Source organism: Cetorhinus maximus, chromosome 3 (genome assembly GCF_964194155.1).
Source record: "Cetorhinus maximus chromosome 3, sCetMax3.hap1.1, whole genome shotgun sequence".
NCBI classification, from domain to species: Eukaryota; Metazoa; Chordata; class Chondrichthyes; order Lamniformes; family Cetorhinidae; genus Cetorhinus; species Cetorhinus maximus.
The window spans coordinates 87,902,786-87,916,815 of NC_135881.1; the positions used below are offsets into that span (position 1 = coordinate 87,902,786).

General features: G+C 43.6%; 1 protein-coding gene across 1 annotated transcript in view; it reads right to left on the reverse strand.

Annotated features, from left to right (window-relative positions):
- Positions 1 to 14,030, reverse strand: part of LOC144678766 (ATP-binding cassette sub-family A member 13-like) — a 222,462-nt gene that overhangs the window by 22,110 nt on the left and 186,322 nt on the right. Inside the window, exons 35-38 of the mRNA XM_078538645.1 lie at positions 13,396 to 13,552; positions 11,215 to 11,468; positions 7,422 to 7,611; positions 5,174 to 5,283 (exon numbers count right to left, since the gene is read on the reverse strand). Coding sequence (XP_078394771.1) covers positions 5,174 to 5,283; positions 7,422 to 7,611; positions 11,215 to 11,468; positions 13,396 to 13,552 — 711 coding nt within the window. The remainder of the gene's footprint in view (positions 1 to 5,173; positions 5,284 to 7,421; positions 7,612 to 11,214; positions 11,469 to 13,395; positions 13,553 to 14,030) is intronic.

The following is a 14,030-nucleotide window of genomic DNA, read 5'->3' on the forward strand; positions in this document are numbered from 1 at the left end:
ACTAATGGTCTTGGGACACAGGTTCAAAGCCACCACAGCAGCTGGTGGAATTCAATTCATAAGTCTGGAATTAAAAAGCTAGTCTCAGTAACGGTGACCAAGAAGCCATCACCTATTGTCGTAAAAACCCATCCTCTCTGACGGGAAGGATATCTGCTGGTCTTACCCAGTCTGGGCTACATGTGACTCCAGGCCACAGCAATGTGGTTGACTCTTAAATGCCCCATGAAATGGTTTAACAAGCCACCCAGTTGTATGAAACTGCTACAAAGTCAAAAAGGAATGAAGCTAGATGGGCCATCCAGCATTGACCAAAGCAGTGGAAACAAGGACACCACACCCAGCCCTGTTGACCTGTCAACCCTGCAAAGTCCTCCTTACTAACATCTCTGGGCTTGTGCCAAAATTGGGAGAGATGTCCAACAGACTATTCAAACAAAAGCCTGACATAGTTATACTCACCAAATCATACTTTACAGACAATATCCATCACCCTGTCTGGGTATGTCCTGTCCCACCGGCAGGACAGACTGGCCAGAAGTTTTGGGGCAATGGTATACAGTCAGCAGGAAGTTGCCTTGCAAGTCCGGAATATTGATTGTGGAAGTCTCATGGCATCAGGTCCAACAACGGCAAGGAAACCTCTTGCTGATAACCACCTACTGCTATCCCTGAACTGATGAATCAGTGCCAGTTCATGTTGAACACCAATTAGAAGAAGCACTGAGGGTGGCAAGGACACAGAATGCACTCCAGGTGTGAGATTCAATGTTCATCACCTAGAGTGGATTGGTAGCATATCTGCCGACGGAGCTGGCCAAGTCTTGAAGAACACAGCTGCTAGGCTGGGTGTGCAGCAGGTGGTGAGGGAACAAACAAGAGGGAAAAACCTACTTGACCTCGTCCCCACCAATTTACGTGTCGTAGATACATTGGTAGGAATGATCAATGCACAGTCCTTGTCCCGTCTTCACATTGAGAATACCCGCCATCTTATTGTGTGGCACTAAATGGGATAGATTTAGAACAGGTCTAGCAATTCAAAACTGGGCATCCATGTGACCACCAGCAGCAGCAGAATTGTATACAACCATAATCTGTAACCTCATGGCCTGGCATATCCAGTGGGGAAGTTCGCTGATGATTGCACAATGTTTAGTAACCCATTCACAACTCCTTAAATACTGAAGCAGTCCATGTCCAAATGCAGCACGACTTGGACAATACCCAGGCTTGGGCTGACAAGTGGCAAATAACATTCACGTCACACAAGTGTCAGGCAATGGCCATCTCCAACAAGAGAGAATCCAACCATCACCCCTTGATGTTCAATGGCATTACCATCACTGAATCCCTCACTATCAACATCCTGGAGGTTATCATTGAGTAAAAACTGAACTGGACGAGCCATATAAATACTATGGCTACAAGAGCAGGTCAGAGGCTAGGAATCGTGCAACAAATAACCCACCTACTGACTCCCCAAAGCCTATCCACCATCTACAAGGCACAAGTCAGGAGTGTGATGGAATACTCCCCACTCGCCTGGATGAGTGCAGCTCCAAGAACACTCAAGAAGCTCTACAACGTCCAGGACAAAGTAGCCCACTTGATTGGCACCACATCTTCATTCACTCCCTCCACCACCGATGCATAGTAGCAGCAGTGTGTACCATCTACAAGATGCACTGCAGGAATGCACCAAGGTTCCTTCAACAGCATCTTCCAAACCCATGACCAGTACCATCTAGAAGGACAAGGGCAGCAGATAGATGGGGACACCACCACCTGGAAGTTCCCCTCCAAGTCACTCACCATCCTGACTTGGAAATATATCGCTGCTCCCTCACTGTCGCTGGGTCAAAATCCTGGAACTCCCTTCCTAACAGCAATGTGGATGTACCTACACCACATAGACTGCAGCGGTTCAAGAAGGCAACTCACCATCACCACCTTCTCATGGGCAACTAGGGATGGGCAATAAATGTTGGCCCAGCCAGCGAAGCCCACATCCCGTGAATGAATAAAAAGAAAAATTCCCCACTCTAACATTACGTCAAACTGGGGGATCAACCCTGGCTCAATGAAGAGTGTAGGAGGGCATGCCAGGAGCAGCACCAGGCATACCTAAAAATGAGGTGCCAACCTGGTGAAGCTAAAACACAGGACTACTTACATGCCAAATAGCGAAACAGCATGCCATAGGCTATAGGCAGAATTAGTGATCCCAATGGATCTGATGTAAGCTTTGCAGTCCTGCCATACCCAGTCATCAATGTTGGTGGAAAATTAAACAACTAACAGGAGGAGTCAGCTCCATAAGTATCCACCCTCAATGATGGGAGAGCCCAGCATACTAGTGCAAAGTACAAGGCTGAAGAATTTGGAACCAGAAGTGCCGAGTGGATGATCCATCACGGCCTCCTTCTGAGGACCCCAGCATCACAGATGCCAGTCTTCAGCCAATTCGATTCACTCCAAGTGATATCAAGAAATTGGCTGAAGGCACTGGATATTGCAAAATCCGGACAGCATCCTGGCATTATTGTGTGAAGTTTTGGTCTCCTCACCTGAGGAAGGATGTACTTGCTATAGAGGGAGTGCAGCAAAGGTTTACCCAACTGATTCCTGGGATGGCGGGATGACATATGAGGAGAGATTGAGTCGATTAGGATTATATTCGCTGGAGTTCAGAAGAATGAGGGGGGATCTCATAGAAACCTATAAAATTCTAACAGGACTAGACAGCGTAGATGCAGGAAGGATGTTCCCGATGGTGGGGGAATCCAGAACCAGGAGTCACAGTCTGAGGATATGGGGTAGACCATTTAGGACTGAAATGAGGAGTAATTTCTTCACTCAGAGAGTGGTGAGCCTGTGGAATTCGTTACCACAGAAAGTAGTTGAGATCAAAACATTGTATGCTTTCAAGAAGGAATTAGATATAGCTCTTGGGATGAAAGGGAAAAGGGTATGGGGAGAAGGCAGGAGCAGGCTATTGATTTAGATGATCAGCCATGATCATAACGAATGGCGGAGCAGGCTCGAAAGGCCGAATGGCTTACTCCTGCTCCTAGTTTCTATGTTTCTATTAGTACTAAGGACCTGTGCTTCAGAACATGTTGCGCCCCTATCAAGCTGTTCCAGTACAGCTACAACACTAGCATCTATCCAGCAATGAAGAAAACTGCCCGGGTATGTCCTGTCCACAAAAAGCATGCCAAATCTTACCCATCCAATTACCTCCCCATCAGTCTACTCTTGATCATCAGCAATGTGTATTTATAGACCACCTTTAGCATAATGAAACTTCTTGAGCCACTTCACAAGTGCACTATCAAGCAAAATTTGACAGCAAGCCACATAAGTCGATATTGAGGCAAATGAACAAAAGTGTGGTCAAAGAGGTCGGTTTTAAGCAGCAGAGGTGGAGAGGCATAGGGGGGGGGGATTGCCAGAGTTTAGGACCTAAGCAGTTGAAGGCACGGCCACTGATGGTGAAACAATTATAATTGAGAATGCTCAAGAGGCCAGGAATGAATGAGTGAAGGTACCTCAGAAGGTTGTGGTGCTGGACAGATTACAGAAATAGGGAGGGCTAAGACCATGGTAGAATTTGAAAACAAGAATTTTAAATTTGAGGCACTGCTTAACCAGGAGCCAATATAGGTCAGCAAGCACAGTGGTGATGGGTGAACAGGACTTGACGTATGTAAGGACATGAGCAGCAGAGTTTTTGATTACCTCAAGTTTGTGGAGGATAGAATGTGGCAGGCTGGCCAGTAGTGCATAAAATAGTCAGGTCTTGAGATGACAAAAGTACGGATGAGGGTTTCAGCTGCAGGTGAGCTGAGGCAGTGGCAGAGTCGGGCAAGGTTACCTGAATAGAGAGAACCTTAACAATATCAGTTAACATGGGAACCAGGAAGGAAAGATGAGTGGCCAGCAGTTTATTGGAATAGGGTCGAGGGAGCAGCAGATGGTCTTATGGGCAAGGTAAGTTTGGAGTGGGTATGAGAAGAAATAGGAAAGAAACTAGGGAAAGATACAAGTTAAGGGTAGGGGGAACTTTAAAGGGATTTGGCCCAATGGGTTAGGGGAAAGGAGGGAAGTGGCAGAGGCAGCAGATAAGATGGTCTCAATTCTACTGACAAGCTCATGAGGTCCTCGCACTTATAGTTGGAGGTGAGAGTGGAGGTGACAAGGGAAAAGGGTTTAAGAAGGTGTTTTGCAGTAGAGAAAATAAGCCAGGGGTTATCTTTGCACTCCAGGATGAATCTGGAATAGTGAACACTTTTAGTAGACTGGAGCAGGACCCAATAGTGTTTTATGTGGTCCAGCCAGATCTAGAGTTAATGGCTAAGCCAGTTTTCCACCAAGTCAGTTCAAGTCTCAGAAATGAGGGCTGTACCAAGGGTAATGGCCAGGGTGAGAAAGAGTAATGGTTTTGTTGGGGACTATGGAATCAAAGATGCACGTGCAGTACGGTTTGGACATGGAAGGGGTTGTGGATGTAAAATGATATAAGGAATTGATTGGAGATGGCCTTATTTGTGATTGATACAATGTCAGTCGCAAGGCCATGTGAAATGACAAGGCCAAGAGGTGGTTGTAAGTATGAGCTGAGGAGTTTACATGGTGGGTGGGGGTGTGGGGAGTGGGGTGTGGTGTAGGGGATAAGAGGCTAGTGAACTCAGAAGAAATAGAGCATGATGAGTTAAGATGGAGGTTGAAACCATGGACAATAAGAGTTCACTCGGTGCAGAGGCTGAAGGAGGAAATCAGTGAAGGCATCTTGGTGAGAAATTTTTTATGGCACAATACTTAGGTGGGCAATAAAGAACGAGGATGACAATGTGCTAATACATGGCACCACTCAGTTGCTAGTTGTATTCTGGGTAAAGGAAGGCAAATGCAAGAACAATGGAAAGCTTCAGAAATGCTGATAGAAAGTTAATTATAAAGGAATAAAATGGATAAAGTATCATTATTTTTGAAAAGTGCAAACAAAACTGTGGCTCTTGACTTCAACGTTATAACACAAAATTAATCATAAGCGACAGCATGAATTACATAGATCATACGTAACAGAAGAGGTTTAGTCAGCAATAGTCATCTAATTTTAAGGCATGAAGATGCCAGGCCCAGAGAAACTGACAGGCTATTTAATTACCCTGAAGCGGTCCTGATAATTGCATGTCCTGAAGATGGTCCTATGTCTCCTGTCAGCATCTTGAATGTTGTGGTTTTCCCAGCCCCATTCACACCGAGGAGTCCAAAACACTAATATATACATAAAAAAATAACTTACTAGAATTTAAAATGGAGAAGTATTGGTACATAGGGTTCAGGAACAAATAGTGAAGGTCCACATGCACAATTCCACTGAACTAAATATGGTTCAAATAAATTCATCCTTTATGGAACTATATCCAGGTTGCAGTTCATTTCCCTATCTTCCTCCCCAGGCCAGGACTACAATTCCTGGTTGCCAGCTCTTATGTTTTCTCCTTTATGCAACTTGAAGTGCTTAGATCTCATTTATCAGTAGAAGACTTCAGGAAACAATCCTTGTTACCATCTTGAAATTTTAGGCCATGCAAAGGGCATACAGCAAAGATGTAGCAAATGTGATATGGAAGCGCTTGGCACCATATTCCACTATATGTTAGAAGATCTCCTCTGCATGTATAGACTGCTATTAGATCAATTCCTCCAAACGTGGTTAAAAATCAAAGAAGTCAGGGGTTTAGGTGAAAAGACAATTTATAGAATAGCAAATCTGGGAGGCGGGTGCTTGTTGTGTACTTATATTGATCCAGAACTAGATTTGGAATCAAGTCAGCACACACTGGTCCTGTGCGACCTCATAATCCTTTCAAAAGGGTTATTGCAAAAAGGTTAACACTCAGGTCAATTTCATCTGTGCAATATCAAGGGGAACTTTTAATATGTTTCTTTGAAATTCTGTTGACCTCTACTTTAATGAAGACATTAGTTCACTAAATGCCTTCATGAAAATAGCATATAAATGAACTCTATATGAACATTTTAATGGCATCATTACCACGATTGCACTGTCTAACTTAATTCAAACAGCATCATAATATGAATTCCTTCTACTTCTGGCATAAAGGAAATTTAGTAGTTCCACTGGGTAAAATAAACCTGTATTAAAATAGTTAAACATTGAATTTAGTAATAGGCTAGAGGAGTTTTCACAAAATTGACAATTTGAGTTCAACAATTTTAGATTGTAGCATCTGGCCTATTTTTCCCCATTTTGTTTGCTGGTTTTGTTTGTTTTCTATCTTGCTTCACTCCTTTTCCTTTTGTCTTTGCTGTCGTATTAAAGCTGTTTGTGAATCTGCCATTCACACTTACTCTAGGCACATCTTTCATTCCTTTACTTGTCTCATTACTACTCCTATTGGCACGATCAACACTTCTGTCATTTAATCTCTCCTGCCTTATACTCTAACACAGTCCATCCCTTTTATTCTTTTAACCCTTCTCCCTCTTTCACTTGCTTAAAAGCTGTTACATCTCTAACTTTTCCCTGTTCTGATAAAAGGTAATTGACCTGAAATGTTCCCATGGAGATGGGAGTGGAGGCTGGAATTAGGGAAAATAAGGTGGAACCTTGTTGGGATGGCTCCCTGACACATCCCTGGGAAGATTCCCAGGGGCAGCTTGGGATGTGGATTGGCTTCCTGGAAGCCAATTTAATTAATTAAGCTCCCAATTAGCAGTGATGTTTTGGGCTCATTAGCATTTTGTTTGCAGCAGAGTAGCACTCCCTGAGACATGGAGTGGCTGCCAGCTCAATGGAAGGGGTCATCAGTGGCTGGGGGTCATCAGAACTGGAGGCTGCAGGAGCAAAGGTTGCCCCCATAGCCCCAACAATCCCCACGGATGGTTTCCCCTTCCATTCCGCGAGTCCTAGCACCTTCCCTCTTTTAGAATCTTTCACTATTTTTATCCCTCCGAGGGGGCCTCCATTTTGAGATGCCCTCACATACTCAGACATGCCTCAGCAGTGTCCACCTCTCCTAGTGGGGCCACCGAGGCTCTAGGGCAGTCGGCCATTTGACTGATCTGGCAGCATTGGGAGTCTCCTGCTATCCCTAATAGGATGCCGAGCATAGAGGCTGTCATATAGGAGGCTGCCTCTGGGTAAATGGCTCCACTGGTCTGGCTCCTGGCAAGTGCAGGCTCGGGTCCCCCATTTGGCCTGACGCCGGAGTCCAGAAACCTGCAGGAATTGCCTGCCCATTAACTCTGCTTCTCTCCCCGCAGATACTGCTAGACCTGCTGACTATTCCCAGTGTTTTTCTTTTTATAAATTAAATTAACTTGCAGCTTCTTAACAACGTTACTGGAACTGAACAATTCTAAATAAAATTAACATTTTTCCGTACCTCTCCTGTAGGTACCCCTACAGTGACTCCTTTTACAGCACTAACTTTCTTGTTTAAGATCTGGAAGCATTTCTTTAGGTTGTGAATCTGTAAAATGTCATTGTTTGCTCCTCCATTCAAAACCCGTTCACGTTCTTCTCTCACATCATTATCCTCATCACCGGTTGTATCACGCAGGAAATCCTGGCGGCTGAAAATTTAAGTAAAACTGTCAAAACATCTTTCGCATTTTACATGGTAAGACTAATATAAACATACTTAGTTTCTCTTTACTTAAACAGCATTAATTGCAAATGTTACACCCTTGTTCAAAAAGGGGTTTGAGGACAAGCCTCCAGCATCTACAGGCCAGTCAGTTTAACCTCGGTTGTAGGGGAACTTTTAGAAAAGATCATTTGAGACAAAACTTACAGTCCCTTGTGCAAGTGCAGGTTAATTAAGGAAGCCCAGCATGGATATGTTAAGAGCAAATCATGGTTAACCAACTTGCTTGAGTTTTTTGGTGAGGTAACAGAGAGACTAGATGAGAGTTGGTGTGATGTACATGGACTTCCAAAAGGTATTTAATAATGTGCCAGACAACAAACTTGTGAACAAAGTTAGAGCAAATGGAATAAAAGGAACAGTTGCATGGATACAATTGGCTGAGTGACAGGAAACCATAAGTCGTGGTGAATGGTTCTTTTTCGGACTGGAGGAAGGTTTGTAGTGGGGTTCCCCAAGAGTCGCTGCTGGGTTCCCGATTTGTCTTAATGTACATCAATGACCTAGACTTATGCCTACAGGCAAAATTTAAAAATTTGAGAATGACAAAACTTGGAGGTATTGTGAACTGTGAGGAGGAAAGTGTTAAACTTCAAAAGAATGTGGACAGGTTGGTGGAATGAGTGGACAAGTGACAGGTGAAATTTATTGCAGAGAAGTGTGAAGTGAAGGATGGGGAGAGTCAATATAAAGTGTACAATTCCGAAGGGAGTAGAGGGACCTGGGGGTATATGTGCACAAATCATTGAAGGTGGTAGGGCAAGTCGAGAGTATGTTTAAAAAAGACATGGGACCTTCGACTTTATCAATAGGGCATAGAGAACAAAAACAAGGAGGTTATGATAAACCTGTGCAAAAAAACAATTCTCAACTGGAATAGTGTCCAGTTCTGGGCGCCACACTTTATGAAGGATGGGAAGGTGTTGAAGAGGGTGTATAAAAGACTCACGAGATTGGTTCCAAGGATCAGGATTTTCAGTTATGTAGATAGATTGGAGAAAATTGTGCTATTTTCCTTCAAGAGAGAGAGAGGATTTTTGATAGAGGTATTCAAAATCTTGAGAGATATGGACAGACTAGATAAAGAGAAACAGTTCCCATTGATGGAAGCATCGAGAACCAGAGGACACTGATTTAAAGTGAGTGGCAAAAGAAATAGTGGCTTTTATTATGCAGTGAGTAGTTAGGATATGAAATATACTGCCTGAGTGCATTGTGGAGGTAGATTCAAGTGGCTTTTAAAACAAAATGAGATCACTATCTGTGGATGAAAAATTTGCAGATCTAAAAATGGCAGCAGTGTGGCACTAGTTGAATTGCTTTTGTAGAGAGCTGGCACAGGCACGATAGGCCTAATGGCCTCTTACCGTGCTGTAACCATTCTATTATTCTATGAGTAAAGATTTAAAGCCTGTTAAATAATAGTTCACCATTGTAATTTGAAACTGCACACAGAAGCAAATGCCCAAAAAAGGGTGGTATTTAAACCGTTAAACATCTGCACATACAATGAGCAAATATAGGCATCCTAAAGCAAAGATTCCAACGCCTTGACTGCTACAACTGAGTTCTGCAGTTTAGTCGTGAGCTGTCTCCAGATTTGCAGTAATTCCTTGCATGCTATACAACTATGCTACTTAGAAGGGTGGGTCCTTGCAACTGCCACAGGAGAAAGTAGTGCTGTCGTGCAGGAAGAGAAGGTGAAGGAGGTGAAAAAAGGGATAAGTCCAAGCATGAGCAGTGCTTCTAACTACCAGAAATGTAAGACAATACATGACTGAGGAAAAATGCTCCTAACCAAACTCCCCCTGAGCACCACACCTTCAGTCCCGCCATTTCCACCTTCTTCTGAATGACTTCTAACAATATTACCTCATGGGTCTTCCTCCTACATTCCTAAGGATATGAAGGCCAACATCACTACCAAAAAAGTCTCTCTACTTCATATTATGCACATTGTGGATTCATCTATATTTTTCCTTCTCTTGATATTTAATTGAAATTATCTGAGTGCAATCTTTTCCTGACTGCTGTCTGTGTTTGTTTTCCTATTCTACTGCTCCTAGAAGATGGTTCTCCTGTTGTAGGAGCCTCGGAGGTGGAAGGCTGCTGATGATTCACTGAGAATATTTGAGATTGCTTTGGTTGGTGACATTGAGCAGCTCTGGGTCTGAGCAGATTGCTGTGTCTCAGCACTGACCAAGGCTATCTGAGCCAGCTGACTATGTGAAACTAACATAGGCACTGGGTCAGAGGTTGACAGGGGAGCAGGTGTGCTGCCATGCTGAGAGAAGACAGCATGAGCTTCTCAAGTGGAGCCAATGCGACCATAAAGCAGCTGTGCCTCCACACTCACACTGCTCTGCGTGAGAATAAAGTAACTTAGTGATGTTCTGGAAATCCATATCAGCCTTCCTGTGCATGCTTTCCTTCATAAATAGAAAGAATAATGAAACACTCGAACCCAAATGATGATTGCAGCAGTCTGAGTTGCCAGCAAAGCTGTCAGTACTATCACCAGAGGCTCCTTTATTGTGGGCCACAGTGTAGTATTCACAGAAATAACCATTTTATTCATGGTTTACTAACATTGACTCTCTTTAAGACCTGAAGGCTGCCTTTAAATACATATACACATGCCTACATACAAACATATAAATTAGGAGGAGGCCCATAGAACCTCCTCCGCCATTCAATAAGATCATGCTTGATCTAATTGTGGCCTCAACTCCATATTCCACCTACCCCCCAATAACTTTTGATCCCTTGCTAGACAAGAATCCATCTATCTCGATCTTAAAAATACTCATTGACCCTGCCTCCACCAGTCTCCAGGGAAGACAATTCCAAAGACTCACGACCCTCTAAGAGAAAAAAAATTCTTCTCATCTCCGTCATAAAGGGGAGACCCCTTATTTTTAAACTCTGTCCCCTAGTTCTGGTTTCTCCCACAAGGGGAAACATCCTTTCAGTATCCACCCTGTTAAGCCCCCTCAGGATCTTATATGTTTGAATAAGACCACCTCACATTCTTCTCAACTCCAGTGGATACAGCTTCAGGAAAACCTGATATTCAAGCCCTGATGAGGGGAGATGCCAATCATTAGCAGACTAGCACCAGTTGCTTGCCCTTGACCAATTTTGTTTGTTGATTGTGGCCACATGGTTAGACACAGTGTTGATTCTTGACCTAAAAGCAAGCCCATATATATTTCTATATTGCTGTTGCTGGGAAGGGTTTTTTTTGTGAAGAATGAAAGGAAGCAGTAGAAATTTAAGATTAGATGAATAAACCTAATTAGTTTTGAGGGAGCTTAGACATAATTTGTTATCAAAGATTAAATAAATAGGATAAAGGTCTCAACAGAATAGGCTCACTAGGTTAGTTGGTCTGAAGAAGGAGCTGGCCTAATGAAACAAAAGTCAAACTTAATTCTGTGCATTCTTATCCCTTTGGTTTGCTTCTTACAGGTTTTTATTTTTAAGTGTCTTGCTAAAAATTAAGAAAGGAGCCAAAGAACCATCTTACCTGAGCTTGTGTAGCAAATTTCCTTGGCATAGGAGACGAATTGTGATAAAGAGGCATCCCTCGAGGGTTATCGCCACAAAGACCCAGCCAAGGAAGTCCATCTCAAATGGACTCACATAGGAGTTAACTCCAAAACCCTGGGTGAGGTCAAATTTTAACTGATTGTAGGATAGTTCTATCAACCCAAAGGACAGGCAGAACTGTGGGAAAATGATGAAGACCCAGCGAAGTACACTGTAAACTTTCAATAGTTGCTGATGGAGATGGGAAGAAAACATAGACATTAGGTCCAGAATTAAAATGCTTGTTTTGACAGCACATTCAGTAGTTAGCCTATTCCCAAACTTACTTGAGTTCACCCACCACCATCCCTATCTCAACCTTTTTATATTAATTGCTTATCGTCATTAAATCTTTATGCCCTTGAAATTTAAATTTCTTCTGATGCTATGGGCGGAATTGTCCTAGATTTGCACGAAGTGTAGTAGAGAGCGTGTAAAAAGACGTCTTACCTGCCGGCCCCAGTGGCGGGTTTTCACGCCATGTCATCCCATTTCCACCTCATTAGTTATGCAGCCACAGGAAAAATGTCATCTCCTTGGCAGGCAGCCTCCAATTTTCCCACCATGCCGTTACCTCACCATTTTCACATGCCGGGTGCCGTATTTAAACTTCAGCCAGAGCCCCGTACCCTCGTTCTGGCTGCAGGAGGCCCATCAGTCTCACCACTCCAGCTTTGGGGGGCAGTGGCAGAGGTGGTCACTGCCAACGCTGCACACAAGAGGTTAGCCATCCAGTACGGAAAACAGATGAATGATCTCATCCATGCCGCCAGGGTATGGGCAACCATCTCATCATTCTAAACTCACACAGTGACAAGGCCATCCACATTCACTGGCATCTCACACACTGCTAGCTCAAGGGACATCACCACTCACTCCCTCAGACACACCCTCACATCTCCATCTGGCCCCATCTCCTCTGGAGACTGCCTCTTCAGCCCTCACCATCTTGAGGCTACGTGCACAGATCAACATGTGCCCCACACATACCCTGGGATAACCCCCTTCCCCAGTACAGCTCTTGCTTGCCTCAAGCTACTTCTCCCCCTTCCCCAAACAAACCCTAGCCCTGTGGCTGTTGAAAAGGCACCCCCACCTTACGGCTAGTCTGGTAGGTAGGGACCTGCTTAGTGAGCCCCCCTAAAAATGATGTGGTTCTGCCTGCGAAGCCTGGCACTGATGACCATGAGTGCTGCCTGAAGCAAGGTAGGCAAACAAACCTCGAATTCCCGAGCAAAGTGCAGCTCGCCAGGTGCACATCGCTTGTGTACATTTGTGAAACACATCATTGTGCAATCACGCCAACGTGCCTGGATGATCCAGCGTGGGGGGATGATTCTGGTGACCTGGGCTTATAATGATATGCTAAAGTATTGAAATTAGGTTCCCCACGTGATACAGCGGGAAACACGGCCGCCATTGACGGGTGAAGCGGACAGTTGCAAACTGGTTTCACGAAGGCGTAAATGCGATTTTTGGCCTTCGCGCCATATTGTCCACTCACACCCGCCATGATGCCCACTGACAACAGGACCGAATGATTCTGCGCTGTCCCCTTTGGAGTTGTACTCTGTTCTATGCTGGGCTGATTTAACAAATAGCTGGAAGCTATAACAGGAAAACTAAGGTTGGTATTCCAGAAGGATGGAATCAGAAGTGCTGAAAGGATTCTTCATCCTAACCCATCTTGCATGTTATGTTAATTACATTTTAAATGTTCATAGTTTCATGTTACCTGTTTATTGAGCATAATGGAAGACATTTCATTGATGTATGAGGCTGATAATGTTTGCTTAAGCTCAATCTTAGATACATTATTGTGCTGCAGTATTGCACTGTTTGTAGGTTTGTCCCATACCAGACCTAAGTCTGAGCTTCAAAGGTTTAGCTCTCTCTATACCATAATTTTCGTTTTCTATTCTCCTTACAAACAATTCTGACACCTTATAAGACAAAGCATCAAAATCAAGAGCTAAAGTCAAGGCTTAATTATGTGAGCTAGTATTCTTATGGATTAAGTTAAGACATAAAGAATTCCTTACTTTGTCAGAAATCAATTTAGTCTAGCTCAATTTTTTCCAAAAACATACAATTTAGGGATTATTTTGGGGTTGCTTACTGCTTGGTTGGATAATAGTGCCAGAAAACGAGGAAGATAGGCTGCCAGGATGGTGCAGAGACCCAGCACTAAGTTAATTGCAACATATGTGATAAAAGCTGCATCTGGACTGGAGAAGAACCTTGACAGAAGATACATCCAGGGTATGGTGGCAAATCTGAAAGACAGATAGAAGAACAGGGCAGATGAACAAGCAGAAAAAACAACATAAATCCAACTTTTTGTAATTTCATATTAATGAAATTGCCACTCACAGATCATTAATACTTTGGTCCTCTTAAAATCCTTTTAAATTCTGTCTCTTTCTGTCTAAATTACCTCTGAGGTTCAGAATACCAAAATCGCACGGCCCTAAAAATTCATAGGGTGGCACATCCCAATATATGTGCTGAAATGTGCCGGCCCATACCCCTACTGTTGATCCCATTGAAGAGACTGAAAAGTCCGGCTGAAAAGTCCTGGGCTGAGATAAGGTTGGGGAATGGGGGCATGAGGTATCCCCACCAGAAGAAATTTACAATGGAAGACAATTTAAAACTTCAAAAAAGGAAACTGGCTGTCCAAATCATTGGCATTTAGGTATAGGCCCCAATTCTGCCCCTTAGCTGACCAGTGTGCTGTTTATGACATTTTTT